At 41.8% G+C, this 26998-nt stretch overlaps 1 protein-coding gene across 5 annotated transcripts in view; it reads right to left on the bottom strand.

The window, feature by feature from the left end:
• Nucleotides 1-23225, bottom strand: part of Cops4 (COP9 signalosome subunit 4) — a 45178-nt gene extending 21953 nt beyond the window's left edge. For 2 of the 5 annotated variants that reach the window (XM_059274799.1, XM_059274800.1), the window contains exons 1-4: nt 22932-23221; nt 3070-3149; nt 2429-2580; nt 1576-1679 (exon numbers count right to left, since the gene is read on the bottom strand). In XM_059274799.1, coding sequence (XP_059130782.1) covers nt 1576-1679; nt 2429-2580; nt 3070-3149; nt 22932-23104 — 509 coding nt within the window. In that variant the 5' untranslated portion in view covers nt 23105-23221. Of the gene's footprint in view, nt 1-1575; nt 1680-2428; nt 2581-3069; nt 3150-22931 lie in introns of all 5 variants that reach the window. The other 3 variants (XM_059274802.1, XM_059274803.1, XM_059274801.1) reach the window with 3 other exon arrangements.
• Between the last annotated feature and the right edge of the window lie 3773 nt (nt 23226-26998).

Here is a 26998-nt window from a genome sequence, read left to right as displayed (position 1 = left end):
AACCCGCCTGACTCTGCCTCCAGAGTCCTGGGACTAAAGGCGTGCTTCACCATTCAAATCTTAATTGGATCATAAACTAAAAACCTCTGGGCTGGAGAGATGGCTCAGAGGTTAAGAGCACTGGCAGCTCTTCCGGTGGTCCTGAGTTCAATTCCCAGCACCCACATGGTGGCTCACAACCATCTATAATGAGATCTGGGTGCCCTCTTCTGGGGTGTAGGAATATATGCAGACAGAACATTTGTACATAATAAACAACAACAACAAACCTCTAACCTTCACTGTGGTCTCCTACACTAATTATTGTCTCCTTTTTTTTGAAAACTCCACCAGAGAGCTGTCTACATTCACTTCTCCAATCAGGCTTCAGTTCTCCTCAGTCTCACCAATACTTCTCGTAGACTTGCCCGCCCCCACACCTGAAGAATGCTAACCCCAGCCAACGTTAGTCCACTCATCATCAGCATGGTCTCACGCCTACTCTTTCCCTCCTTTGGCGTCTAGGAAGGAGCACATTCTACTGTTCTCACCCCAATGGACAATCCTTCCCACTTGCTACGACTCCCTCCAGTCAATTCTCTCTTAAGGTCGGAGTGCTCCAGGCCACAGTGCTCACTCCTCTTCTCTAACTACATCCTTTACCTCCCCTGGAAAGGTATCAATCCAATCTAGTAGGGAGGCAACGGCTCCCAAATGTCTACTTGTAACGAAGAATGCTGCACTACCTGCAGACTAAAATACCCTACTCACTACTAGTTAACTTAACCTAGTTATCACAATACAAAATGTACACTTGAATGCCCCTTACAACCCACTCCCTACAGGGCACGGCAACTCCATGTTTCCAACTGCTCAGGACTTGACTATCTATTTTGTATATTCCACAGGGGAAACTAAGCAAAGCCACAGGCAATCTCCAGAATACAGCATTTCTCAGAACCTCCTCCTCAGCTGTGGCTGTGCATAAGCTTAATATCACTACTTCTACTACTGCTGCCAACAGTTTATTCTCTACCAGTAGTCAGTGATTCTGTAAGACAGCTCACATCATGTCACTTGGCTGCTCAAAATCATCTAATGGCTCACTCTCATTTTCCTTTTTTTTTTTTTTTTTTTTTTTTTTTTGAGGGAAGATCTTACTATGAAGCCCTGGCTAGCCCATTACTCACTGAGTAGACCAGCCTGGCTTAGAACTCACAGAGATCTGCCTGCCTCTGCCTCTTGAGTGCCCGGCCTTCTCATTTTTCTTTGAATCAAAGTCCTTACAAATGGCTTCAAGAACCCATCGGCTCTGATCCCTAGTACTGATTTTATTCTCGTCTTTCTCTGTGTTCACTCTACTCACACTGGTATCCTTATTCTTAAGAAAACACTACAAGTACGCTGACACCTTAAGACCTCTGTGTTAACAACACAAAGTGACTTGTCACACTCTGCCCTCGGACAGCTCATAGTCACTTCCTGAGAAGCACTTCCTACCATCTGACATACGTATTTGTATCTTCTACATTAGGAGTAAGAAAGAGTGTTAGTGAGCACTTCCACACGTCCATCCAAATCCACTCTTTACTATACTTTTGTCCTGTTTCCAGAGGAATCCCCACCAACACTTGGGCTGCATTTCTCCAGTCTTCTTCTTTCTCATAGATGGATGCAAGATGCTGTCTTATGGAAGCAACCTGGAATGAGAGAGATGTTACTCTAACAGTGCTCTCATTCAATACAGTAAGCTGATAAGAATGCACAGGTTTATGTAGATCATCCAACTTTTTCTGTCAAGTGTGCATTCACAGAATATCAAAATAATGAATTGAAAGGACACATTTCTACAATGTGGATTATGGCAACATTTTGTTTTCAGTATTAAATTTTGCTTTTGTGTTGCAACATACACGACGTTGGAGTTTCCCTATGTCTTTAATCTTAACTTGCAAATAATCTTACTAGGGCTACTGAGATTGCTCAAGATAAAATGCAACAAAGGCCTATAATCTGAGTTTGAGCCCCAGAATCCATAGGCAGGCCAAAAACAGAACTAATTCTACAGAACTGTCCTCTGACCTCTACCTGTGCATGGTGGCACATGTTTACATACCCACATATCACATAATAATAAATAAAATTAAATAAAAAATCTTTACTAGGGCTGGAGAGATGGCTCAGAGGTTAAAAGCACTGGGTGCTCTTCCAGAGGTCCTGAGTTCAATTCCCAGCAACCACATGGTGGCTCACAACCATTTATAATGAGATCTGGTGCCCTCTTCTGGTGTGCAGACATACATACAAACAGAACACTGTATACATAATAAATAAATAAATCTTAAAAAAAAAAATTTCTTCCAAAAAAAAAAAATTACCAGGAATTAGGAACTTCAGTCTCCTGATTCATTGAAACAAAGTAACAAAATCTCCAACTCTAGACTTTTACCTGTTCCTCAAAGGAAATGACTCGAGGCTGGATCTTCTCCAAGGTGAAGTGATAGATCTCCTTGGCTGTGCTGTCCGGCAGGTTAGGGAGGTGTGTGCAGAAATCTGTCAGCAGTTGCCGTGAGATCACAAGACTGACGTTCTCATTCACCACTTATTAAAAATAAGATGAGAAATATGAAACATGAATAATCCTGTTTCCATTAAGCAATTAAATTTCACTTAAAATTATCATTTAAAAACTCTACGAGGGCAGCTTTCAATATATTACTCAGAGACTTATCATCTCATGCTACATAATTAGTTTCCTTATGCTGGATTTTACTAATTAGATTAACGACCACAAGGCAGGAAAAATATAGTAACTTTTCTAAGAAATGGAGAGACTGGGGAAAATTTATTTCTTGAAAATTTTACACTTTTCCTTTTTCCTCTTTATTTTTGTACAAAGGGAAAGCAAAGAGCATCTATACCTTAATTGGGGTTTTCAATTTTGAAGATAATTCAATTGAGAAATAACCCAACTGTAAGCGGTTAAAAGTCTGGAATAAACAATCTCAAAGCACATTTACAACAGGCTGACGAGGCTTTCAAGAACTACTCAGTAACAGAAGACAAGCAGGACACTTCTGGTCTACTCACTTGCTTCCACAAAAGCTTTCAAAGCTTCTAGTTGTTCTGTCCCAGATAACTGGATGGCTTTTTCCAGAATCTGACGATACCTAAAACAGCATCACATAAAAATAACGAATGTTTAGTTCTACTTGTCAACTTGAACTGATCTAGGACCACTGATCTAGGAAGAGTCTCCATGAGGAGTGTCTTAGACTGGCCTGTGGACACTTCTGCCGGAGACCCCGACTGCACTAACTAAAGGTGAAGACCTTCCCCTGCTGGCAGCACTATTCCCTAGGCAGGGGATCCTGAACACAAGAACTGAGAACGGAAGCTGAGCACAATCACACATGCACTTATTCTCTCTCTGCTCTTGACTGTGATGTGGAGCAGCCTCAAGCTCCTGCTTCCTTCACTTCCCAGCAGTGATGAACAGTCACTTGGAACTGTGACCTGAAATAAACCCTTTCTCCTAAGTTGCTTTCACCGTATTTTATAGTGGCAACAGAAATGAAACTAAGACATTCACTGTCTAATAAATAAATTCCTAAGTTTGTTTATTCATCTTATTGTCTATCTGTTTCTGGAGTTCTGAGTCAGAGTTTGACTGTGATATAGGTTCAAGCTGGCCGTGAATTCTCTACATAGCCCAGCTAACTTGGCAACCTTGAGCTTCCCAAATGCTAGGATTGTGGGTGTGCCACCATGCCCTGCCTATTTATTCATTTCTACCACTAATTTTAACACGTACTCAGTATTTTCAATTTACCCTACTTTCCCTCATTAATCCATAGTTGGCAGTTTTCTTTACAGTATACTGAAAAAAAATCTATATTTTTTAAAGTTTCCAGCCCATCACAAGAAATACTAAGCCTCAGGACTGGTGAAACAACTCAACAGATAAAGTTACTTTCCACCAATTCTGACACCTGAGTTCCATCCCTGGGACCCACACACTGGAGAGAACTGATTTCCCAGAATTTGTTCTCAGATCACTACACACACACACAAACAAATAAATAAACAAACACAATCTTAACAATCTGGGGCATGAGCGGGGGATGGGGTGGGAAGTTGGGGTGCGGTGTGGATTCAAGACAGGGTTAGTTCTCTGTGTAGCCCTGACTGTCCTGGAACTCACTCTGTAGATCAGGCTGGCCTTGGAGATCCGCCTGCCTCTGCCTCCTGAGTGTTGGGATTAAAGGTGTGCATTACCACTATCACCCGACTGCAATCTTAACAATTTTAAAAATAAACACTAAACCCGTAATTCTAAGGTGCTACCTCTAGTTTTTAATATTGGGTACTAGATTTTTTTTAAATTTTCAAGCCCATCAGAAGTAAATTCATAACTCTGTGTTACTAGCTCTATATAACTGAATCTAACATGCCTTTTTCTTGAAAATTCTCATTTAAAATTAGAACTAAAACACTAATTTTGGGGCTGAAGACATAGTTCAGCTGTTAAAGGCTAGGCTCACAACAATAGAATACCAATTTTCTTTCAAGTGTCTTCTTTGTTTAGTTTTGTTTTGTTTTTGAGTCAGGGTTTCTCTGCATAGCCCTGGCTGTCCTGGAACTCTTTTTGTAGACCAGGCTGGTCTTGAACTCACAGAGATATGCCTGCCTTTGCCTCCCAAGTCCTGGGATTAAAGGCATGCACCACCACACCTGGCTCTTTCAAGTGTCTTTAAAAAATGAGCTACATTTTTCTTCAATTGTATGTTATACAGACACACAAGACCATTATTTGAGGTGACCAGCTTGTCAACCTCCTGAATCTAAGATCATCAACAATAAGATAATATTGACTAGACAGACTGAATGTCTTAGTATGTCCAAAACAAACTCCACCAAGCCCAATGCACTAACAGAATGATCTTTATGTTGTCAGATGTCTGCATTCAGTTCTAGTAACTGGTTTACTATCCATCACCACATACGGTTCAAATTGACACTATAATACAAGAGAAACGCTAAAAGTAAACAGTAAGGATTACCAGGCAACAATGAGTTCCTTCCTAAAACACAAGCCCTAGAGGACGGGAGCTTCACCACTGAAACACACTGTCTTGAAGGGTATGTGGTACCAAGTGAGCAGATATAACATTGTACTTCTTAAACTGAGTCAGTAGAAGAGGGCTAAACTTTATTATTTTCATCTTTCATCTTTTTATTAATGTTTAAGATTTTTTTATTTATGTATCTGTTGGTGTGAGCATCTGACACATCTGTTGATGTGAGCATCTGTCACATGAATTTGAGTGCCCATGGAGGCCAGGAAAGGACATCAGATCATCCCTGGAGCTGGTTACAGGTGGTTGTGAGCCGCCCAGTGTAGATGCTGGGATACTAACACCAGTTCTCTAGGAGTAAGTGACCAGCACTCTAACCAATGACCCATCTCTCCAGCCCTCTCTTTTGTCTTTTTAAAAACATTAACTGCCAGCAGTGGTGGTGAATGCCTTTAATCCCAGCACCTGAGAGGCAGAGGCAGGTGATTTCAAGGCCAGCCTAGTTTCCAGAGTGAGTTCCAGGGCAGTCAGGGCTACACAGAGAAACCCTGTCTCAAAAAAAAAAAAAAAAAAAAAAAAAAAACAAACAAACAAAAAAAAACCCCAAAACCAAACCAAACAAACAGAACAAAAAACAAACCATTTACTATTGAGCCTCGTGCGATGGCTCGCAGTTAGGAACATTGGTTATTCTTGCAGAGGACCAGGTTCACTTCCCCATACCCACATGGTGGCTCACAACATCTGTAACTCCAGTTCCAGGGGTCTGACACCCTTCCTGGCCTCTGTGGACACCAGGCACATGCACAATGCAGAAACACATGTAGGAAGAACATCCATACACATAAAATAAGTACACATAGAAGAGGACCACTTTGTTGAGCTGGTTTTCTCCTTCCCCTTTACGTGGGCTCTGGGGATCAAACCCAGGTCTCCAGGTTTTCCTAGCAAGCATCTTTACCCACAATCCAGTTCAATTACACCAATCTTTTTTTTTTTTTTTTTTTTTCCTCGAAACAGGGTTTCTCTGTGCAGCTTTGCGCCTTTCCTGGAACTCACTCTGTAGCCCAGGCTGGCCTCAAATTCCGCCTACCTCTGCCTCCCGAGTGCTGGGATTAAAGGCGTGCACCACCACCGCCTGGCTCCATTCTTTATCTTAACACATTATTTTTAAAAAGCACTAGTTAAAAACATTTTATTTGTTTCTGTTTTCTGAGCTAGGATCTCCCGTTATAGTCCACGTTGACCAGGAACTCAGCATCACCTTGGCTAACCTCAGAGACTCCTCCTTCCTCAGTTTCCCCAGTGTTTGAACTATAGGCACAAGCCAGCATATCTGGCTAGTTAAATGCATTTACAAACATAACAACATTTCAATAATTCAGAAAGTGGTTCAGAATGAAGCCTAGAAGAAAAACTTGCATAAATAGGACCTGAACTCATTCAGACTGGTGATATATTTTGTAAGGCCCATTTTCAAAGCCACCATCCAGTTTCATTCCCAGCTCATCCAAAATCCCCAGCCCTAGTTACAGAAAACCACAATGGAAGCAGGTGTGCTAGCAGGTGTAAGAAGGAAAGGTGTAGTTAGAAGATTTCCTGTGTCCTGGCCGGTCAAGACAAATCTCTCCCACTCACTTCCCCCAAGTAAACACACAGAGGTTTATATTAATTATAACTGATTGGCCATTAGCTCAGGCTTATTACTGACTAGCTCTTACACTTAAATTAACCCATAATTCTTATTTATGTTTAGCCATGTGGCTTGGTACCTTTTCTCAGTTCTGCCTTATCATCTTGTTTCCTCTGTGTCTGGCTGGTGACTCCTGACCCAGCCCTCCTCTTCCCAGAATTCTCCTCATCTGCTTGTTCTGCCTATACTTCCTACCTGGCTACTGGACAATCAGTGTTTTATTAAACCAGTGTACTAGGGCATTATCCCACAGCAGAAAGGAAACAGTGAGTCTTTAGAGACAGAAGTGTTACTTTATGTATTATTAAGTCTGACTCTTTAAGGGATAGGACTGATGTTAGAAAACTAATTCTTATGAATATCTCATCCTAGCTTTCTCACTTATAGTATGCACACACACACAAATTCATGTATACACAAATTATTTACATATTTATTGATCTGGGAACATTTTCATATAGGTTATGCTTAATGATGTGTCATTTATTTTTTGACTGATTTATTTTCAAATTCGATTATATTCTATTAAATCAAAGTTATAGCTAAGGCTTATATTTACATACTTCTAGAGTATTTTATACAAGCTAATATTCCAAGATGAGTTGTAGCTGGAGTATTCCCTGCCTGGCCCACAGTCAGGATAAATCTCCCTCACCTGCCAGTCCCACAGCCTCAGACCCAACCAAGTAAACACAGAGACTTATGTTGCTTTCAAACTGTATGGCCGTGGCAGGCTTCTTGCTAACTGTTCTTATAGCTTAAATTAATCCATTTCCTTTAATCTATACCTTGCCACATGGCTCGTGGCTTACTGGCATCTTCACAAGCTGTGGCGGCTGGCAGTGTCTCTCTGACTCAGCCTTCCACTTCCCAGCTTTATTCTCCTCCTTGCCCCGCCTACACTTCCTGCCTAGCCAACGGCCAATCAGTGTTTTATTGATTAATTAGCAACACATTTGCCATACATCCCACAGCAATGAGTACTTAGATAAACTTGCTGCCTAATCTAAAGTTAAAATTTTCTGATGCCAGGTGTGGTCACCCACACCTTTAGTCCTAGCACTTGGGAGGCAAAGCCAGGTGAATCTACATAAGTTCGAGGACAGCCAGGGCTACACAGAGAAACCTTGTTTCAAAAAACCAAACAACAATAACAAATTGAGATTTATTTACTTTTACTTTGTGTATGGATGTTTTGCCTACATAGATGTCTGTGCACACCAAGCATGCAGTACCCACAGAGGCCAGAAGAGGGCATCATGTCTGGAACTGGAGTTACAGATGGTTGTTAGTCAACATGTAGGCAGGTACTGGGAAATGAACCTGAGTCTTCAATAAGAACAGTGTTAACCCGAGCCATCTCTTCAGCCCGATTACTCTAAATTTTAACACACAGTTTCAAAACTTATTAGTCTGTACTAGTAATAGGAAGAACAACCAAAAGCAAATGAAAGTTTTCAAATAAAAGTTTTCAACTGACCCAAATGCCTGCTTAAACTAGGTGTGATGATGTGTCTATAACCAGCACTTGGAGGCAGAAGCAGTAGTAGGAACGTAAACTCAAGGCTAACCTGGGCTACAAAAGGGGACCCTGTCTCAAAAAAAACCCAAAGATAGCATGTAAGATTTTATGTATGGTACCAAAAAAATTTACAAATAACTTTAGTCTATGACAGTCTTATAGCAGAGAAGGTAACAGTAAAAAGTTTAGCAATGTGTAGTAGCACATGGCCTGTAATCCCAGCTCCTGGAAGTCTCAGGTAACAGGGTTAAGAGTTCAAGACCAGGGGGCTGGAGTTGGCTCAGCAGTTAGGAGCACTTATTGCTCTTCCTGAACTTGGTACTCATCACCAACCAGGTGCTCAGAGCTGCCTATAACTCTAGCTCCAGGAGATCTGATATCCTCTTCTGACCTTCCTGGTCACCTGCACACATGTGACATATACACACTCAGACACACAAACACAATACATATAAGTTTAAAATAATTCATTTTTAAAATGATTGGTACAAGTATGTACTATTGGATTTCCATTTACAGTAATGATGAATATGTGACTGGACCAACTCTCTGTTAAAAAACAACATGACTAGATTGGAGAGATGGCTCAGTGGTTAAGAGCACTTGCTGCTCTTCCAGAGGATCTAGGTTCAGTTCCTAGCACCCACATGGCAGCTCACAACCATCAGTAACTCTATTTCCAGGGGACTGATGCCTTCTCTGGCCTTCAAGGGCACAAAGCACACACACATATACCTAGATGTAAGCAAACACTAACATACATAAAATAAAAATAAGCATCCATTTTTAAAAAACACAGCCAGGGGGCTGGAGAGGTGGCTCAGAGGTTAAGAGCACTGTCTGTTCTTCCAAAGGTCCTGAGTTCAATTCCCAGCAACCACATGGTGGCTCACAACCATCTGTAATGAGATCTGGCACCCTCTTCTGGCCTGCAGGGATATGTGCAGACAGAACACTGTATACATAATAAATAAATAAATCTTTAAAAAAAAAAAAAAAAAACACAGCCAGAAAGGCTCCTAACCCCCCTGTGGTAGTTTGAAAGGAAATGGCCCCCAAAGAGAGTTGCACTATTAGGAGGTGTGGCCTTGTTGGAGTAGGTGTGGTCTTGTTGAAGGAAGTGTGTCACTGTGGATGCAGGCTTTGAGGTCTCATATATACTCAAGCCATACCTGTAGCATGAATTCTAATTGGTCTTAATAATCAAAACTCAGTGTCAGATATCGGGGTAAATGCTAAAAGATCAGAGAAGTAAAGGAGCAGCCAAAGTCACCTCTTACCTCCACTACTCCTTAGACTGAAAAGGGGGCCGAGCTCCTGTCTCTGCCCGTCTTATATTCCCCTGTATACTGGAGCTGCTTGTGCAGGGGTTAGAGGTGTCTCCCACCCGAGTCACCACCTTGCCATCTAGGTTTTCCTCTCTTTTTTCCCTAAGCCTCTGAGCGAGCTTGAGACGTATTCTGTTGCAGTCTCTCTGCAACAAACTCCACAGGTGCTTGGGCTCAATATACTGCCAGAGTGGCCCCTCACCACCAACCAGTGCTGCTTTTAGGCAGTTCCTGCTGCACATGTTTCTTCCTCATGATTCCTTGTGTGCCTTTCCATACAGTGGGTTCCCTCTCCCGGTGGGTTATGGGTTTTCCCTGGACCCCCTCCTCGGGCTGCTGCCACACAAGGTAGCTGCCTTGACACCCGCTCCGGCTTCTACTGTTCTAAGCAACAGCAGTCAGCCTGACACTTCATCGTTATCTGAGTCGGCAGCAGATTTGGGGAGACAACTGGGAATTCTTAAAGGGAGGAATTAGTTAAAAGAGAGAGATTTTTCCAACATTAAAAAATGGGAAATACAGCAGGACATGGTGGTGCATGCTTTAATTCTAGTACTCGGGAGGCAGAGGCAGGCGGATCTCTGGGAGTTTGAGGCCAGCCTGGTCTACAGAGTGAGTTCTAGGGCAGTCAGAGCTGTTACACAGAGAAATCCTGTCTTGGAAAACCAAAAAAAAAAAAAAAAAAAGGGGGGCGGGGGAGACACTATTACAATGAAGGGAATTAGGTCTGATAATATGCTGGATGATTTGAAAATAGAACAATTAAATGACAGCATAATTAATTTAGATGGGATTTATGTAATGTCACTTATAAACATTATTGGTTTTATCATTTTTTTATCAATAAAAAAGTTGGTTAATATGAGTGCTAAGATACAAGTTTTAGAAAAACTTATTTAAACAGATCATAGAGATAATCAGACCCAGACAGAGGAATTTAAGGGAGAACCAATCTCAGTGTTGCATTATAAGGTTAGAGAGAAAACAGCCTAAGGTTTTCAAACAACCAACTTTAATTTATCCAGCAACCTTACAGGAATTGTCAAATGATAGATATCCCTAATGCTGACTGAGTAAGAGCTGAATGGACTCCTGTGGAAATGTTAGATCTGAGGAGATTCAAGGAAGCAATAGTCTCATATGGCATGCAATCACCTTTTGTGAAGCAGATGTTAAACCATGGTCAATTTGTAATAGAATTATTATCTCAAGATTGGAGAGACTTGGTTACAGCAGTCTTGGAGCCTGGTCCTCAATTACAGTGGAGGACCTGGTGGAAGGATGAGGCTAAGAGCCTTCAACAATGAAGTAGAGCTGGGGGTATGGAAATGTCCCAAGATCAACTTCTTGGAGAAGGTGATTATGCTAATGTAGAAAGGCAATCTCTATATGATGACCACATTCTGGCTTTATGCCACGCAGCAGCCTTGAATGCTTGGGACAGAATTGAAGAAGCAGAAAAGAAAACTGAGTCATTTACTAAAGTTATACAGGGCCGAAAAGAAACTTTTACTGATTTCTTACAAAGATTGACTTCAGCAGTAAATAGAATGATACCAAATTCAGAAGCTAGACAAATAATAATTGAATCTCTGGCTTTTGAAAATGCTAATACACAATGCAAAAGGGTAATTAGGCCATTAAAGGCAAAGTCAGCACCCTTGGAAGAATGGATCCGAGATACAATTAACATTGAATCTCATAACCATGATGATGCTTGGATAGGAGAGGTGATTTCCAGAGGTTTGAAGAAAAATCAAAATGTCAAGTGTTTCAATTGCAGTAAACAAGGCCACCTAAAAAGGGATTGTAAACGGGGCATTCCTAGAAACAATGTTCTTTCTAAGCAAAATCCAAACAGAACACCCCTCCCTTCTGGATTATGCCGAAGGTGTGGCAAAGGCAAACATTGGACTAATGAATGAAGATCAATGAGGGACAGTCAAGGTAACCTGTTGCCATCAGAAAATGCCTTGAGGGGTCTCTCGCAGGCCCCCATGTCAAATTCAGTTCAGTCATTTCCTGTCATCATGGAGGAAACTCCTTCCCAGAGCAATTAAAGAACCTAATGCTTATTGTAAGAAACCACACTGCTCTGGATGATAGACCAGCTATAGAAGAGAGAACAAAAAATTCAGGAGAAACCATAAAGCAAAACGAATAAAGATTAGATTTGAACAAGAGAGATCACTTACTTAGAAGAGATGATAGTTCATCAAACAGCCTGGCTGTTTAATCTATACTAACCTATAAAACTAACAAATGCTTTTCATTTGATCAGATATAACTTGCCAAAAGGGAACCTCCCCAAAATTAGGGTTGAGGAAGGGTTCTGTTTTTGTCTTTCAGAAGAATGAAGGCATTCAGATAAGGAATCTGAAGAACACTGAACAAACAAGACGTGAAGAAAAAGGACAAATTATCCAGAAAAAAAAGTCCCAAGAAAAAGAGTAAATTGGCCTAATGATGTGTCACATATCCAACAGGAAAAAATTTCATAAATCTTCCCAAATGTTTGTTTCTGCTATTCTGTACAAATACAAAATGCAAATGGTCTTTTTGTAGTCCCAGTTCAATTGAAAATCAAAGCTGGCTTTGAAGTTGGAGCATGGTTCTCTCCTTCTCTAAACCCAAGCATGCTTGTTAAAGTAAATCCAAAATCTCTGTCTCAAGTCGAAGAGCCACCTGATATGGGACAGAAGAAAAACCAAAATTAGGGACTATTCTATTGCCACTAATCTCATGATCCTTTGGTTTTATTTCAACTCTGTAAAGCTTTTCTTAAGGTATATTATCTCAAAATTTATAAGATTAATATATATATATGTATTTTAAAAATTTTGTCATGACACTAATAGTCATATAAAGTACTAACTAATTCTAGAAAAAAGCTTCATCTAGTTTCCTGTACATGATTTCAGGTTTGAGTCTCTATCAGGTAACTAGGAATTAAGTTTTTGTACTCTGGATGTACATAACAAATATTCATCCTTTAACCTCTTTGAAATCTACTGCATATGACATTTAAAATGTTTAAGTTTTCTGCAGTGAACCATGACCACACCTAACATCGACCTATGAAGTCTCCAAAAGGATCATGGGGCCCCACAATGACAATTCCACCTGCACTGTGATAATGCCACTAAGCTGACAAAAGCCACCTAAAGATCGGCTTTAGAATACAAACTGCTCAGGACAATTTTGAGGTGACTAGCTGAGATGATCCAGCCTCACAGACTACTCTAGCCAGGACTTGAGACAAGACCTGCACTTTTCTATTACCCAGAGAATGGACAACAAATAATAAGGTTACCTCTCCCAGGACTTGACAATTAACCCAAATTTTTCTTCTCAGGATCCCCTAAAGATGCCATCGCCCCAAGCAGCAGGAAGTAATTTTAAGAAAACAACACCCACATTCCCAAGAGGTGGTGTAGGTAGTTTTTGGTCTTTCAATGGGTTATGGATAATTGTCATTGTTTAGGGTGGTTGGCTACAAGTTGTATTGGTAATGGTCAGGAAAAAAGCTGAACAAAGGAGATTAGATTCAGGGTTCTTGTTTTGAAAAGAAAAAGTGGGATACAGATATGATAGGATAAAAGGATAGGTTATTAAATCTACTTTTAAAAAGCAACTACTTGTTTTAAATATTTTACATTGATATGGATCTTTGTATATTGACACAAATTTGAGTTATTTTTGTTAGAACATACTGTATATACATTTCTACTGTTGTTTAAAATATTATACCTATACAACTCATCTAATAATGTAATGCAAATTTCTAGTCCTTGAAAGTTATTATTACAAACTATTTAGAATAATAAAGAAATGCAGGTTAATAGTCACCTATTACAATCAAACTTGTAGTCATGTTAGGTATGTTTTCAAGGTTAAACAGATATATTTTAGATAAACAAGTGGTCTTCAAACACTTCAGAGATCTACAGAATATGGCATTTGAGATGTTTTATGCCGGGCTGTGGTGGCACATGCCTTTAATCCCAGCACTCGGGAGGCAGAGCCAGGCGAATCTCTGTGAGTTCGAGGCCAGCCTGGGCTACCAAGTGAGTTCCAGGAAAGGCGCAAAGCTACACAGAGAAACCCTGTCTCAAACAAACAAACAAACAAACAAACAAACATTCTGGGTTCAGTCCTCAACTCCGACAAAAAAAAATGTTTTAATAACATAGGTTCTTTTTGTTTTTTAAATGACAATGAGACATGTCTACTCCTGGCAGCACCAATATACTTCAGAGAAGATGATGAGTATCGAAGAAACTCCATATGCAGTTTACTTTCTTTATGGCAAAAGTTAGCCACTGGGCAAAAGAGCACTCTTGCCTCGACTGCTGACAGTATGCTGTCCAAATTGGACAAGCAGGACATAAAAGAAAGTGACTGCCAAACTTTGCTAAGACAATATGAGACAGCCCTTCAAAAATCCTGCTTCACAGATAAGTCTGTCAGATATGTTAGGCCTGTAGGCCGAAGATGGATGCCCCAACGTTGCAGAGGAACCTTGGGTGACTATCCAGGCCCCCAGCTGTCTCTGTCATTTCTCACATTTTTGGAAGTCACTTGCTTGCACTTCCTGCTTACTCAGGTAATATTTCCTTCTCTGGTCTCTGATGGAGTTGAAGACTAGATAGTTATAGTTATGGTTTTCCTTGTTAACAAATTCAGAAAAGAAACTCACTAAAGAGGTATAAATGTTTTAGGGTTGAGAGGCATTAAAAGACAGTTTTGGTGATGTAAGTTAGAATAGAAATTGAATTAGATACAACTTTTTGGACTCACCAAGATGGAATAGATAATGAAGTACTGTCTCTGAATTTGTCAAATGTTTATGGACTAGACATTGTTGATGCATTTATTGCCTGTGTATACTGTATACAGTTATTGTACTTACTGTATATAGTTTTTCTTATATTAATTGTAACCTTTTATTTTAGACAAAAAGGGGGAAATGTGATATTTTGTTTGTGCTCTACCAAAACTTGCCTGAAGATCAGAGGGTGGGGCTGGCCATTAGTTAACCACAGAGGTCTAGAGGTCTGTATAGACAGGAGACAGGAAGTGATAAGGCAGGCAGAGATAGGAGCTCAGCTCCCTTTTTGGTCTGAGTGTTGGGGATTATTTTAAGGTATGTTACTTTTGTTTATGTTGCATTTGTTTAACTCTGTGAAACTGTGTTACTGTGCCTGTCTAAAACACTTGATGGTCTAATAAAGAACTAAACAGCCAATAGCAAGCAGGAGAAAGGATAGGTGAGGCTGGCAGGCACAGAGAATATATATAAGGAGAAATCTGGGAAGAAGGAGGACCCAGGGGACAGCAAGCCAGAGTAAGAAACAAAAAAAGGTATACAGGAATAGAAAAGGAAAAACCCAGAAGCAAAAAATATACAGAGATAATTTAAAGTTAAGAAAAGCTGGCAAGAAACAAGCCAAGCTAAGGCTGGGCATTTATAATTACAAGTAAGCCTCCATGTGTGATTTCTTTGGGAGCTGGCTGGCGGGGTCCCCCCAAACAGTAAAAAGCAAAAACAAACAACAACATCTGAGGAGTTGTGGAGGTAGGAGGTGACTTTGGCTGCTCCTTTATTTCTCTGATCTTTCAGCATTTACCCCAATATCTGACTTCAGGTTTTGATTATTAAGTCCAATTGGAATTCATGCTAAGCATGCCCAGTGAGACAATCTACTTCCTGTTGCTTACGTATTAACATGTAGCAGCTCTTTCTCCGGCACTATGTCTGCCTGCATGCCACCATGTTGCACCATGATGATAATGGACTAAATCTCTGAAAATGTAAGCCACCTCAATTAAATGTTTTTCCTTTATTGAGTTGTCTTGGTCATGATGTCTCTACAGAGCAACAGAAACCCTAACTAAGACACACACACACACACACACACACACACACACACACACAACACAGGCAATTACCATTGCTGTGGTTTCTCCACTAGAATTAGATGGTAAGGTGCTATTGCTGAAAATCACACATGCTCTGGTTACAAGACACAGATATCAAGCTGGGCTGGAAGCTTCCACTCTGCTGGTTAACCCTCACCGTGACAGAAGGTACTGTTGAAGAAAGAATTGTCAACAAGTCTAACTTAGCTGTGGACCTTGTATTCAACACTACTGACTGGCCAAGCAAGGTATGCCCATTGGCATAATAATGCCAAGTCAATAATGGAGATAACCAACCACCTTCTGATTGGATTTTACTTTTGTGGAGGGAATTCATGTCTGATAGTGTAGACTGAGTCAAAAGCCCATGGCTGGAGAGGCTATAGGCCCTAGTAAGGAAGCTGCTATAGGCATTTTGCAGACATATGCCCATCAAACAGCCTTCAAAATAATTATGCTTATTCTATAGATAGTGCTACTATCATCTTTAGTCAGAACAGCTTCTTTTTACAGTGGGTAGTAGTAATTTATAAAGACTCACACCTGGTTATAGAGTGATTAGGATAAATGACTGTTGAATATTCATCAATGTATGGGATTTCTACACCACCCTCTCCAAGGCTCAAGGAACACCCCAGTAAAGGGAGTGGAAAGACTCTAAGAGTGCCAGTGAGCTAGCTCAGTGGAAGAAACACCTGCCATGCAAGCCTAATGTCTTGAGTTCTATCCTCGAAACCATGATGGAAGGAGAGAACTGACGACTTCAGAAATTTGTCCGCTGATCTCACGTGCACCTGCACACATGTACGCACGTGCACACAGTTATAAATAAGTAAATGGAAAAGACATGGGGAACAGGGAAAAAATAAGAATGTAAAGGTGACCCACAGCTTCTTCCTGAAGGCATTTTCTAGTCCTCAAAGCAATGGAGGGAGAAGTGAGGTGGTAAAGACACTTCCAGTACAGAGAAAAGGGGGGCTCTACTTTGGAGCACTCTGTAAGTCTGCGGGAAATAGTGAAAAGCAAGTTGCTGTTTCTGGGAGACTCATTCAAGTTCTTTGTCTGCCAAACAAGGAAACGTAAGCACCTTGAAATAAGGTACAAATTCAATACCAAGGATTATCTAGAGGGAAAAAAATCTGAAGCCCTTTGTCTTAAGACTGTTAGGTGCTGAGAAAAGGAAATGAACATTTTTTGACACACAATTCTGGATCCAAATTGTCTCTAAAAATAGCTTTGAAAATAACTTGCCAAAAGACAAAGATTAGTAAGGCACATGATAATATTAACAAGCATCAACAAAAGTAACAATCAATGCAACAACTAGGAACTTATGCTGAAGCCAGAAAAACTGTAATACAATTACACTAGGGAGATAAGGTAAGCTCTGAAGCTCAACAAGGAAGTAGGAACTGTATTGTGTCGTTCGGAAAACAAACCATCAGAAATTACAGAACTGAGAAACACTATAACCAACTTAAATACTCAACAGCAAATGAGACAGCCGAAGAACTTATCTAGAATGAAGCATAGAAATAAAAAAATACATGAGAGAGAAGATATACAAGTTCCAGTACATTGTTCTGAACAGAGGTTTCACTGGAGTCTAGAGGAGAAATAAGACAGAACAGAGGTAATGAAGAGGTATTACTTAGACCACAAATAGTGGCTAATGCCTATAATCGCAATACTTGGAAGGCTGAGGCAGGAGGATTATAGTGAGTTCAAAGTCAGTCTGAGCTATACAGACACTGTCAAAAAGGGGGGGGGGCAGGCAGACAGGGAAACAGATAATCCAACAAACATTCTCAGAACTGCTCACAGATCTAACCCATTGGGCTTCCCAGTGAAGCTCAGCTGAGTAAGTTTGAATATTTTCAAAAGGTGGCCACAATTCTTTCACTCCCAGTATCTATGTCCTTTTGCAATTTGACTTTGTAGTTTTTCACATAAATTAAAAAAAAAAAGGAGTTTATTTCCCCACCACATTCTAAACTTAACCAAGAAAATGTAGCAGAAATGAAATGCCCATTCTGTCTTTGAATGTGTCATTATCTTTGGAATCTTGTTGTCACATATTAGCTAAGCAACTCACAAAAGCAGAGCAGTGCACCTGGTCTGCAGCTCGCTGTGGATGCAGTCAATGCACCTGGTCTGCAGCTCGCTGCGGATACAGTCAGTGCACGTGGTCTGCAGCTCGCTGCGGATGCAGTCAGTGCACCTGGTCTGCAGCTCGCTGCGGATGCAGTCAGTGCACCTGGTCTGCAGCTCGCTGCGGATGCAGTCAGTGCACCTGGTCTGCAGCTCGCTGCGGATGCAGTCAGTGCACCTGGTCTGCAGCTCGCTGCGGATGCAGTCAGTGCACCTGGTCTGCAGCTCGCTGCGGATGCAGTCAGTGCACCTGGTCTGCAGCTCGCTGCGGATGCAGTCAGTGCACCTGGTCTGCAGCTCGCTGCGGATGCAGTCAGTGCACCTGGTCTGCAGCTCGCTGCGGATGCAGTCAGTGCACCTGGTCTGCAGCTCGCTGCGGATGCAGTCAGTGCACCTGTTCTGCAGCTCGCTGCGGATGCAGTCAGTGCACCTGTTCTGCAGCTCGCTGCGGATGCAGTCAGTGCACCTGTTCTGCAGCTCGCTGCGGATGCAGTCAGTGCACCTGTTCTGCAGCTCGCTGTGGATGCAGTCAGTGCACCTGGTCTGCAGCTCACTGTAGATACATGCAAATGCTACTGTTTTAAGTCACTGGGTGACTATATATAAAGTTAGGAGTTCATAATATCGGGCTATATGCTGGCTTGACTACTATGTGACTTCAAAGTTTCTTTGTATGTGTGTATTCCTCCCCCTGGAGTTCCTCCCACTCTCAGAAGTCCTTTCTCACTTTTTCTAAATAAAGCTGTTTACTTTGAACAAATAAAAAGTACATTTTCTGCTCTTTCCTCCATATATAATGCTAATAACATTATCTACTTGCTCCATAGTGTTTGCACACAAACAGCATTTATTCTGGACATGGGAATCACTAAAACTGTCCTGGAGGATTAACAGAGAACCAAAGAACTTGAGTTAGAAGGGCCTTTGAGGTTACTGTCTCTCTGCCACTGCAGACACTCATCCATATGCTCATTTTGACACGTCTATTCCATTATTATTAAGAAAATTCTAATCCAAAGTCTACCTCGCTGGAGCAGAGTACACTCTTATTTTTTTCGTCTGAAAAAGTCTTCTCAGAAAGCAAAGGCAACTGAGAAGTCTTCTATTACTAATAACTTCTTTAAAATGAAATGTTAGTTGGTCCTGGCAGGGCACATTTGTAAACCCAGTTTGGGGGAGCCTGAGGCAAAAGAATCAGGAAGGAGTTTGAGGCCAGCCTGGGCTACGAGAAACCCTGTCTCAAAACAACAACCAAACGAACAAAAAGAAATGTTTAAACTGCAAACACCTCCCAGCCTTCTCTGGATTCCTCCCACACTCTAGAACTGGAAGGAAGAAGTTTTAAGGGTTGTATTTTCATAAGGTTGATTCAACAAAGACCTATAACCCATGCCCTGATATCTGACCTCAAAGAAACAACATTTTAAAAATAAACTATATTCTGGGAAGTGGACAAATGAACAAACAATCTAATCTATGTCCAAATAAAGGTAGGCTATTGCTGGGCCCAGGCAGACCAACTAAGCAAGCTCAGTGTGGGGATGGGTGTGAGTATGTGAGCAAGCATCCCGAAGTCACATCTAAATCAAATGTTGGAGACCAAGTAGGTTAGTCAATTGAGTTAAGACAGATCATCACAACAATTATCTTCACAGGGTCCCTTTCCAGTACCTCTTTCTCTTCTAAAGGTTTTGACTTTTGGAGTTTCTAAGATAGGGTCTCATTATATAGCCCTGGCTGTCCTAGAACTCAGAGATTGATCTGCCTGCTTCCAACCCCCAAGTGCTGGAATTCAAGGAGTGCACCACTACCCCTGGCTTCTAAAGCTTTTCTTGAAAAGAGATTTATTTACTTTTACGTGGTGTGTGAGTGTTTTGGCTGCATGTATGTCTGTGCACCACATACATGTCTGGTGCCCTTAGAAGTCAGAAAAGGATCCCCTAGAACTGGAGTTATAAAGGGTTGTGAGCCACCATGTGAATGCTGGGAACTGAACCCAGGTCCTCTGCAAGAACAGTAAGTGCTCTTAATAGCTGAGACATTGCTCTTCCAAAGCTTCTAAAGTAAGAGGTAATAAATATGCATGTTATATGAAAAGAAAAGGCAGCCTATATCTGCAACAACAACAATAAAAAATGCTTTTTATATGGCCAGTTTCTTATACTAAATTTGGATAATTGTTAATTCAATTGTCAGAAAGCACTTCTAATTGAGTTTTTGTTTTTTGTTTTTTGTTTGTCCGTCCGTCCGTCGTGCCCCCCCCAAAAAAAAACAGGGTTTCTCTGTGTAGCTTTGGTGCCTGTCCTGGATCTCGCTCTGTAGAACAGGCTGGCCTCGAACTCACAGAGATCCACCTGGCTCTGCCTTCTGAGTGCTGGGATTAAAGGTGTGCACCACCACTGCCAGGCCTAATTGAGTTTTTAACAAGAAAAGCAATATAGTCTGGTTGGTTAAAAGCGAGCTTTTGAGACAAACCTGGGTTCAATTAGTTCTGTCCCCTCCTGGCTATTTACTGATTTAACAATATTTCTTGAACAGCACACTATATGGGAACTGAGGGCATCAGTATTAGAAATCTTGTACTTCATAATTCCTTAACGTGGAAGCTTTTGTTTCTCAGTTCCCAATATAAAAACCTTAGATGGACAGATGTCATAGTGCTTCACAAAGGTATGTGGCTGGTAGAACTGTTTTTTAGGAGGGTAAACATCCAAACACATTCTTTTTGGTTTTTCAAGACAGGGTTTCTCTGTGTAGTTTTGGTACCTGTCCTGGAGCTCACTCTGTAGACCAGGCTGGCCTCGAACTCACAGAGATCTACCTGGCTCTGCCTCCCAAGTGCTGGGATTAAAGGAATGCGCCACCACCGCTGGCCCCTAACATATTCTTACTCAGATAGTACTGGGTAAATACCCAGGGCAAGGCCAAGAATATTCTAGAAAGCAGCACTGAAGGCTGGAGAGATGGCTCAGTGGTCAAGAGTGCTTGCTGCTTTTCCAGGGACCCTGAATTCAATTCCCAGCACCCCTGTCAGGTGGCTCACAACCACCCGTAATTCCAGGTCCAGGGGATGACGCCCTCTTTTGGCACCCATGGGCTCCTGCACACAGATGGCACTCACACTCACGTACACATAAATAAAAATAACAAAATGCATCTTAAGACAAGAAAGAAAGCAATATTGAGGGAGGACGCCCTAGCTAGCTAGGACTGCATGGCCTACCATTTACCAAGCCAATTACTTAAACTCACGTGGTAAACTGCCACAGTAACAGTGACTCACACCATCCTTGTCCATATTCCTTTGCAGTATCACTTAGCTACTAAAAAGTTAGTGGTACATTCCATTTCCTTTCCCCTTGAACTCCGGGCTGGTTTTGTTATTGCTTTCATCAGTCTTACAGAGTTGATGGGAAACTTCTTAATTAGCCTCAAGCCTTGCAGCTTCCATTCTCATACAGGTAGATCACTCTGATGGAGGAAGTCCCAGAAGAAAGCCAGAGCCAAACTATGGAATGAGCATAAAAGACCCCGCCAACAATCAGATATCTACACGAGCCCAGCCCTAACAGAACTGCCAGCCAAATTAATCTGCATAACTGAACCAGGTAAGATCAGGGATACAACCCAGGCAACACCAGAATCCTGAGGGGAAAAGTACTTTTACACCACTAAACTGTGAATTGATTAAGCAGCAACAGACAAAAGAAACAATCCATTGGAGGCATACTGCTGTTCATCTCCACTTCAGAGCTTATGAAGTAAATAGTAAGTTGAAGTTCCAGAATTCTTTCCAGTTGGAAAAGCTGTGTCTTATCTGATAACTAATTACGTTTTCTGTAATATAATGGAAGAGCAAAGGAAATACAAGAGAATACACAAGCTAGCTTTACTTTCATCCAAATCTATAAAAAAGTATTAATATACGCAAAAAAAAAAGACTGAACAATGAAGACATAGTCAACTATTTCCAACTCTTGGAATAAGTCTGTTTGTATTTACCAAATGCTTAACAATAACAATTCTATGACGTTTTCTATATACCAGAGACTGAATCAGTTATTTAAGTGTGGTAAGTACATAGACACACTCATTTTTTTGAAATCAGATAAGACTAAGTCTCATTAGATTATACTACCATTTTTTTTTTAAGCAGAAAAATGAAGCATAAAGTAGTTAAACCCAGGGTATAACTAAATTTACCAGCGAAAAAGCAGCACAGCCGCCACACAACATACACAGCATTTCAGGCCTGAGCAAGAGTATTCCACCAATTAGACCAACGTGCTCTCAACAGAAAGAGCCGGGCACGTCCTTAATCCCAGGACTCAGGAAGCAGAGGCAGGCGGATCTCTGAGTTTGGGGCCAGCCATGTCCACAGAGTGAGTTCCAGGACAGCCAGGGCTACACAGAGAAACCCTACGTCGAAAAACAAAAAAACAAACGAACAAAAAACGCCTTTCCGCAGAAAGCAAAGCTGTGAAATCTACCAAAAGAGAACGACTTAAACGGTTCTACAACTACGTGGGGGAGCTGACACGTCTCCAATTCTGACGTGGAGCAGACCTTAGCATTCTACGGTTTCACAAAATTCCTAAGCAGCCTATGGAAACATCACTGTTCCTGACAACCGAGGCCTAGGACAGTCTGCCCGTGTTCTCTTCGACGGAGCTGGTGGCAGACTGAGCACCCAGACCAGAAGGACCCCCACACGCTTATGAACTTGAGAAGTGCTGGACGGTATGACAGCGGCCATACCTCCTCGGCCCCTGTCATCCTGGAAAGCCTTCTCGTAAAAACAAACAAACAAACAAACAAACAAACAAACAAAAAAACTCTGCCTCGGATCCTAGAATATAAATTTATCTCCAGCAAGGCGAGGGCGGAGGCGGCAGCCAACCCAAGTCAGACTCGGTGTTGCTGGGCTGGCCAGAGACGCTAACGAAGGCGGCCACCGCCGAGGGAGCCCGCCGTCATCTTTCTCGCCACGCTTCCAGAGGCCAAAGGAACCCACAGAGGACGTTATCAAGGACTTGAGAAGCTGGCGGCCGGCCCGGGGCTCAGGGCGGTCAGGACCCAGCACACGGTCCCTTGCAGGGCTCCGCTGCTCCCAGCATTTACCGCCACAGCCGACTTGAGGCCCGCCCCCCTGAGCCCGCAGGCCTACCACCTCGGCCCCACGCCCGAGAGCCTCCGCCACCTCCAGGAAGGTAGATGGTGGCTTCCCTCCCACCTCTGGACTCCTAGGAAATACTCACTTGCCCGCCAGATCTTTATGAGAGCCGCTCGAATTCATGAGCTGGGCCAAATCCTGTCGCACGGCAGCCGCCATCTTTCTTCCAGCGCAGCCACGGCGGCGGGACCTCTCGCAGCCAAAAGGGAAACGAGTGTGGTCCTCCAGAACGCAGACAGAGGGAACCCGAGGTGCCATAGAGTAGCGTCTTTACGGGCCAGAGCGCCGGGTAGGGGGAGCCGGAATTAGCTCCGCCCTCGGGCTTGAGTGACACGAACCTTCTCTCCTCCCGTTTGAGACCCGCCCAGGCCTCTCGAGAGACGCCGGCTCTCACGCTCCGACCTGGGATTGGCTGAAGAACCTGAAGGCGTGTACCTTGTGCAACTGCAGTAAGGGCCCGGCACGTTAAAACTACGGCGTTGTCAGTTCCGGGTCCAAGGATTATCGTTCTCCCCTTCTTTCTTTAAGACCTCTCTTAAACTACCTGTGGTAAAGAACGAGCTGTGTGTAGTTTTTATTTCCAAGCACTGTAGTCCAACACTGAAAAAACAAACAAACAAAAACCCCAACACACCCTCAAACACACACACAGATAATTTACCTGGGAGGGAATACACCATGATTAAGAAAATGACCCTTCCAGGACAAGGCTCCACCATTTAGGTGTGCCGGTGTCTGCGTTCCCCCTCCTCCCACACACACCTGTGAGAAATTCAGCCTGCATACTTTGTGATAATGGTGGACTTTCAGCTCATTCCCCTAAAAAAACAAACAAACAACAAAACAAAACAAGGCCAAGCTGTAATACCAGAGCTCCAGAGGTGGAGGCAGGAGAATCAGGATCAGGAGTTCAAGGCTATGTACCTGAATTTAGTGAGTTCGAAGCCAGCTTGGACTACGAGAGACCCTGTCCCACAAAAGTCTAAGATATAGATTTCATGTACACACACTCCCTTTTCTCTGTTACACCCTGTATCTTTTAAAAGTATTGGTCACATATCCCACTTTGTTCAGAACAATGCTATTTTCCTGAAGTAATTATTAGTAATACTGCCTTCGCTTTAGAAACTGTTACTTGAATAACAAGTTATATGGTCATCTTACTTTTACATGAGACTGCGTTAGTACATTATTCATGTATTCTTACAAAACTTTCCAAAAGTACAATCAAATTAATGTAAGACTTTGTATTCTCTTCTTTTCACAATATCACAGCTTGTTGGTCTGCCTTTGGTGTTTTCGCTTTTCAGGCGATCTAGCCATGTAAGTCCAGTTCTTTTTTTATCATTATCCTTAAAAGTAGAGATGATAAATTATATTTAGTCCTTATTTTTAATACAGCAACAATGATGCAGTGAATAAACTTATATATGCATGATTTAAGATAGCTGCAAGTAAAATATACTCCCGAAAGTGAATCGAGGTACACACAGTTTTCGGCAGATATTGCCAAATTGCACTTTGCCAGGAGGATTCTAGTATTTTGTCCTCCAGTCAGATATATTTAGGATTGCAATGCAATTTCTTTTTGTTTTTTGTTTTGTTTTGTTTTGAGACAGGGTTTCTCTGTGTTCCCCTGGCTGTCCTTGAACTCCCTCTGTAGACCAGGCTGGCCTCGAACTCACAGAGATAGGATTGCAATTTCTTACAGACTTACCTACAACAAATACTAAACTGAAGCATTTTACCATCCTGGTATGTTATAAATGGCATAGTCTCTCTATTGGAAAGGGCACAGAACAAGGGAAACAAAGGAAAGTAGAGATTATCCACACCAATACAATCATGTTCTTTTGGCAAGGATGCCTAGCATCACTGAGACTGGAAACTTACTTCCCAATAAGGTTTTTAAAGGGGGGCTTATGCCCACAAAATGGTAGATCAACAGAACTCTTAAGGACTGCCTAGAGAACTTAGTGGGACCCTGTCTAAAAATAGAAAGTAAAAAGAAGGCTAGGGCTGTACTTTATACCTAAGTGGTAGAGCATTGGCTTACCATATATGAGGCCCTAGACTAATTCCCAGTCCAAGAGTGAGGGAGAGGAAAAAATGAAGGAAGAAAAAAGAGAGAGAGATGGACCCAGGGGATGAGGGATGGAGGAAATTGGCAGGCTCTACTACAACCTGTCCATCTGACCACCTAAATATCTGTGTGTCCTTTTCACAGTAGAATAGCTTCCTTCCTTCCCTGAGGAAGAGAGTTCAGCTTCCCACACAGTGTTAGAAGAAAAAAAACCTACAACAATTTAAAGATCTTCAGTTGGATATACTTTTTATTTTAGAATCAGGCACTTTTCAAAATAGAGTAAATGTTCCAAGAAGAGGCACATAGTTGTATAGAAACCACCACTACCACCACCCCCTAAAAAAGAAGACACAAGGAAAAGTGAGCCTGGCATAGGAGCTGGTGCCTGCAATCCCAGCACTCAGGCAGCTGAGAGAAGGGGACTCACACAAGTTTAAGGCCATCCTGGACTACATAGTGAGTTCCAGACTAGTCTGTACCACACACAGACTGAGATCCTGTCTCAAAGGGAAAGAAAAAGTGGTTCGGCTATTTCAAAGTTGTTTTCTTTGTAAGACAGGACCAAAAATATAATTTGAAAAGTCCCAAGTTACTTTGGGTTGATTTAGTTTTTTGTTTTGTTTTGTTTTTGAAATTGGGAGGAGGGTTGTTGTTTTGTTTTTTTGTTTTGTGAAAGTATAAAATATTGAAGGAGTTTCATCAATATGCTAATTGAAATTGTTTGACAATCTCTTTAATTGTATGTCTCTGAAGGTGAAATAAATAGCTTGATGATATACAATTCTGTGAGTCATTCTATTTTTGAATTATAGTCTAGTCTTTAGGGGCAAGAGTGGGAGCTTGGTCCAAAGCAATGGGATTCTGTGATTTTATGTGACATGTTTACATCCGCTAAAAGTCTAGGATGTTAAAACGAAACAGAACAAAAAGGTCCCTGAGGGACTGGAGAGATGATGGCTCAGTGATTAAGAACACTTGCTTTTCTTGCAGAGAACCTGGGTTCGATTCTCAGCATCTATATGGTGGCTCACAACTGCCTGTAATTCCACTTCCAGGGGATCTAATACCATTTTCTGGCCTCTGGAGCTCCCACACAGAAGTGGTACACAGAAGCTCATACAAGCAAACACACATACACATGAAATAAAAATAAATCTTTCAAAAGTAATTTTTAAAATACCGGCTGAGGGGCTGGAGAGATGGCCAGTGCATACAGAGTTTAATAAACAAAGAGTTTGGATTCCTAGCACCCACAAAAAAAAGTTAGTCTATGAGAGGTAAGTCCTGAGGGCTTGCTGGCCAGACAGTCTAACAAAAGAGCAAGCTTGCAGTTTTGTGAAAATAAGGTGGAGATGGATGTAGGAAGACCACTGGCCTCCACATGTGCACGCATGGGTGAGTGCACATTCACACACTAGTGTAAAATCATAACAACACAGACTCACTCTCAAAGTTTCTAATTTACTATACAGCTTATCAATCTCCACCTGATTAATTTTTTTTTCCTTTTTGAGAATGCTCACCTTTTCACTTAACCAAACCCTCTTTGGCATATTGGGATTGCCAGTATCATTGCCTGTTGCACTCTGGGGGCATTTATTAAGTAGAATAAAGATCACTTGAATGCAGGGAAGTGATAGTAGAGCTGATAATCAGGACAGCTACTGAATGATTGACAGAAGGGTGGCATACACATTGCCGACTCACTGAGCAAAGGAATGATTCATTCCCCAAGTGGCACTGAAAAGAATGGCCAGAGAATTTATCATACTACTTAAAACAGTGCTCAGCTTAAAACCTAGGGATTGTTTGCTTTTAGAATTTTCCATGTAACATTTTCAGACTGAACTACAGGTAATTGAAGTCTCTGAAAGTAGAATCAGGAAGGTGTGGCACAAACCTCGACCTTGTCGTACCTCAAACACGCCTTCTTGATCTCATTGGGATCAAGCGTGTATGGTGTAGTGGGTGTGTAAGGTGTAGGATGAAATTAAGAGTTACTATAAGTAGATGTTGACGTTCCTTAGGGCTTGAACAACCGAGGTCTTTTCTGTTGTTTTTTTAAA

The sequence above is a fragment of the Peromyscus eremicus genome, chromosome 10, assembly GCF_949786415.1.
Source record: "Peromyscus eremicus chromosome 10, PerEre_H2_v1, whole genome shotgun sequence".
In the NCBI taxonomy this organism is placed as follows: Eukaryota; Metazoa; Chordata; class Mammalia; order Rodentia; family Cricetidae; genus Peromyscus; species Peromyscus eremicus.
The sequence above is the reverse complement of the archived record's forward strand: the minus strand, read 5'-3'. Positions and strand labels throughout refer to the sequence as shown.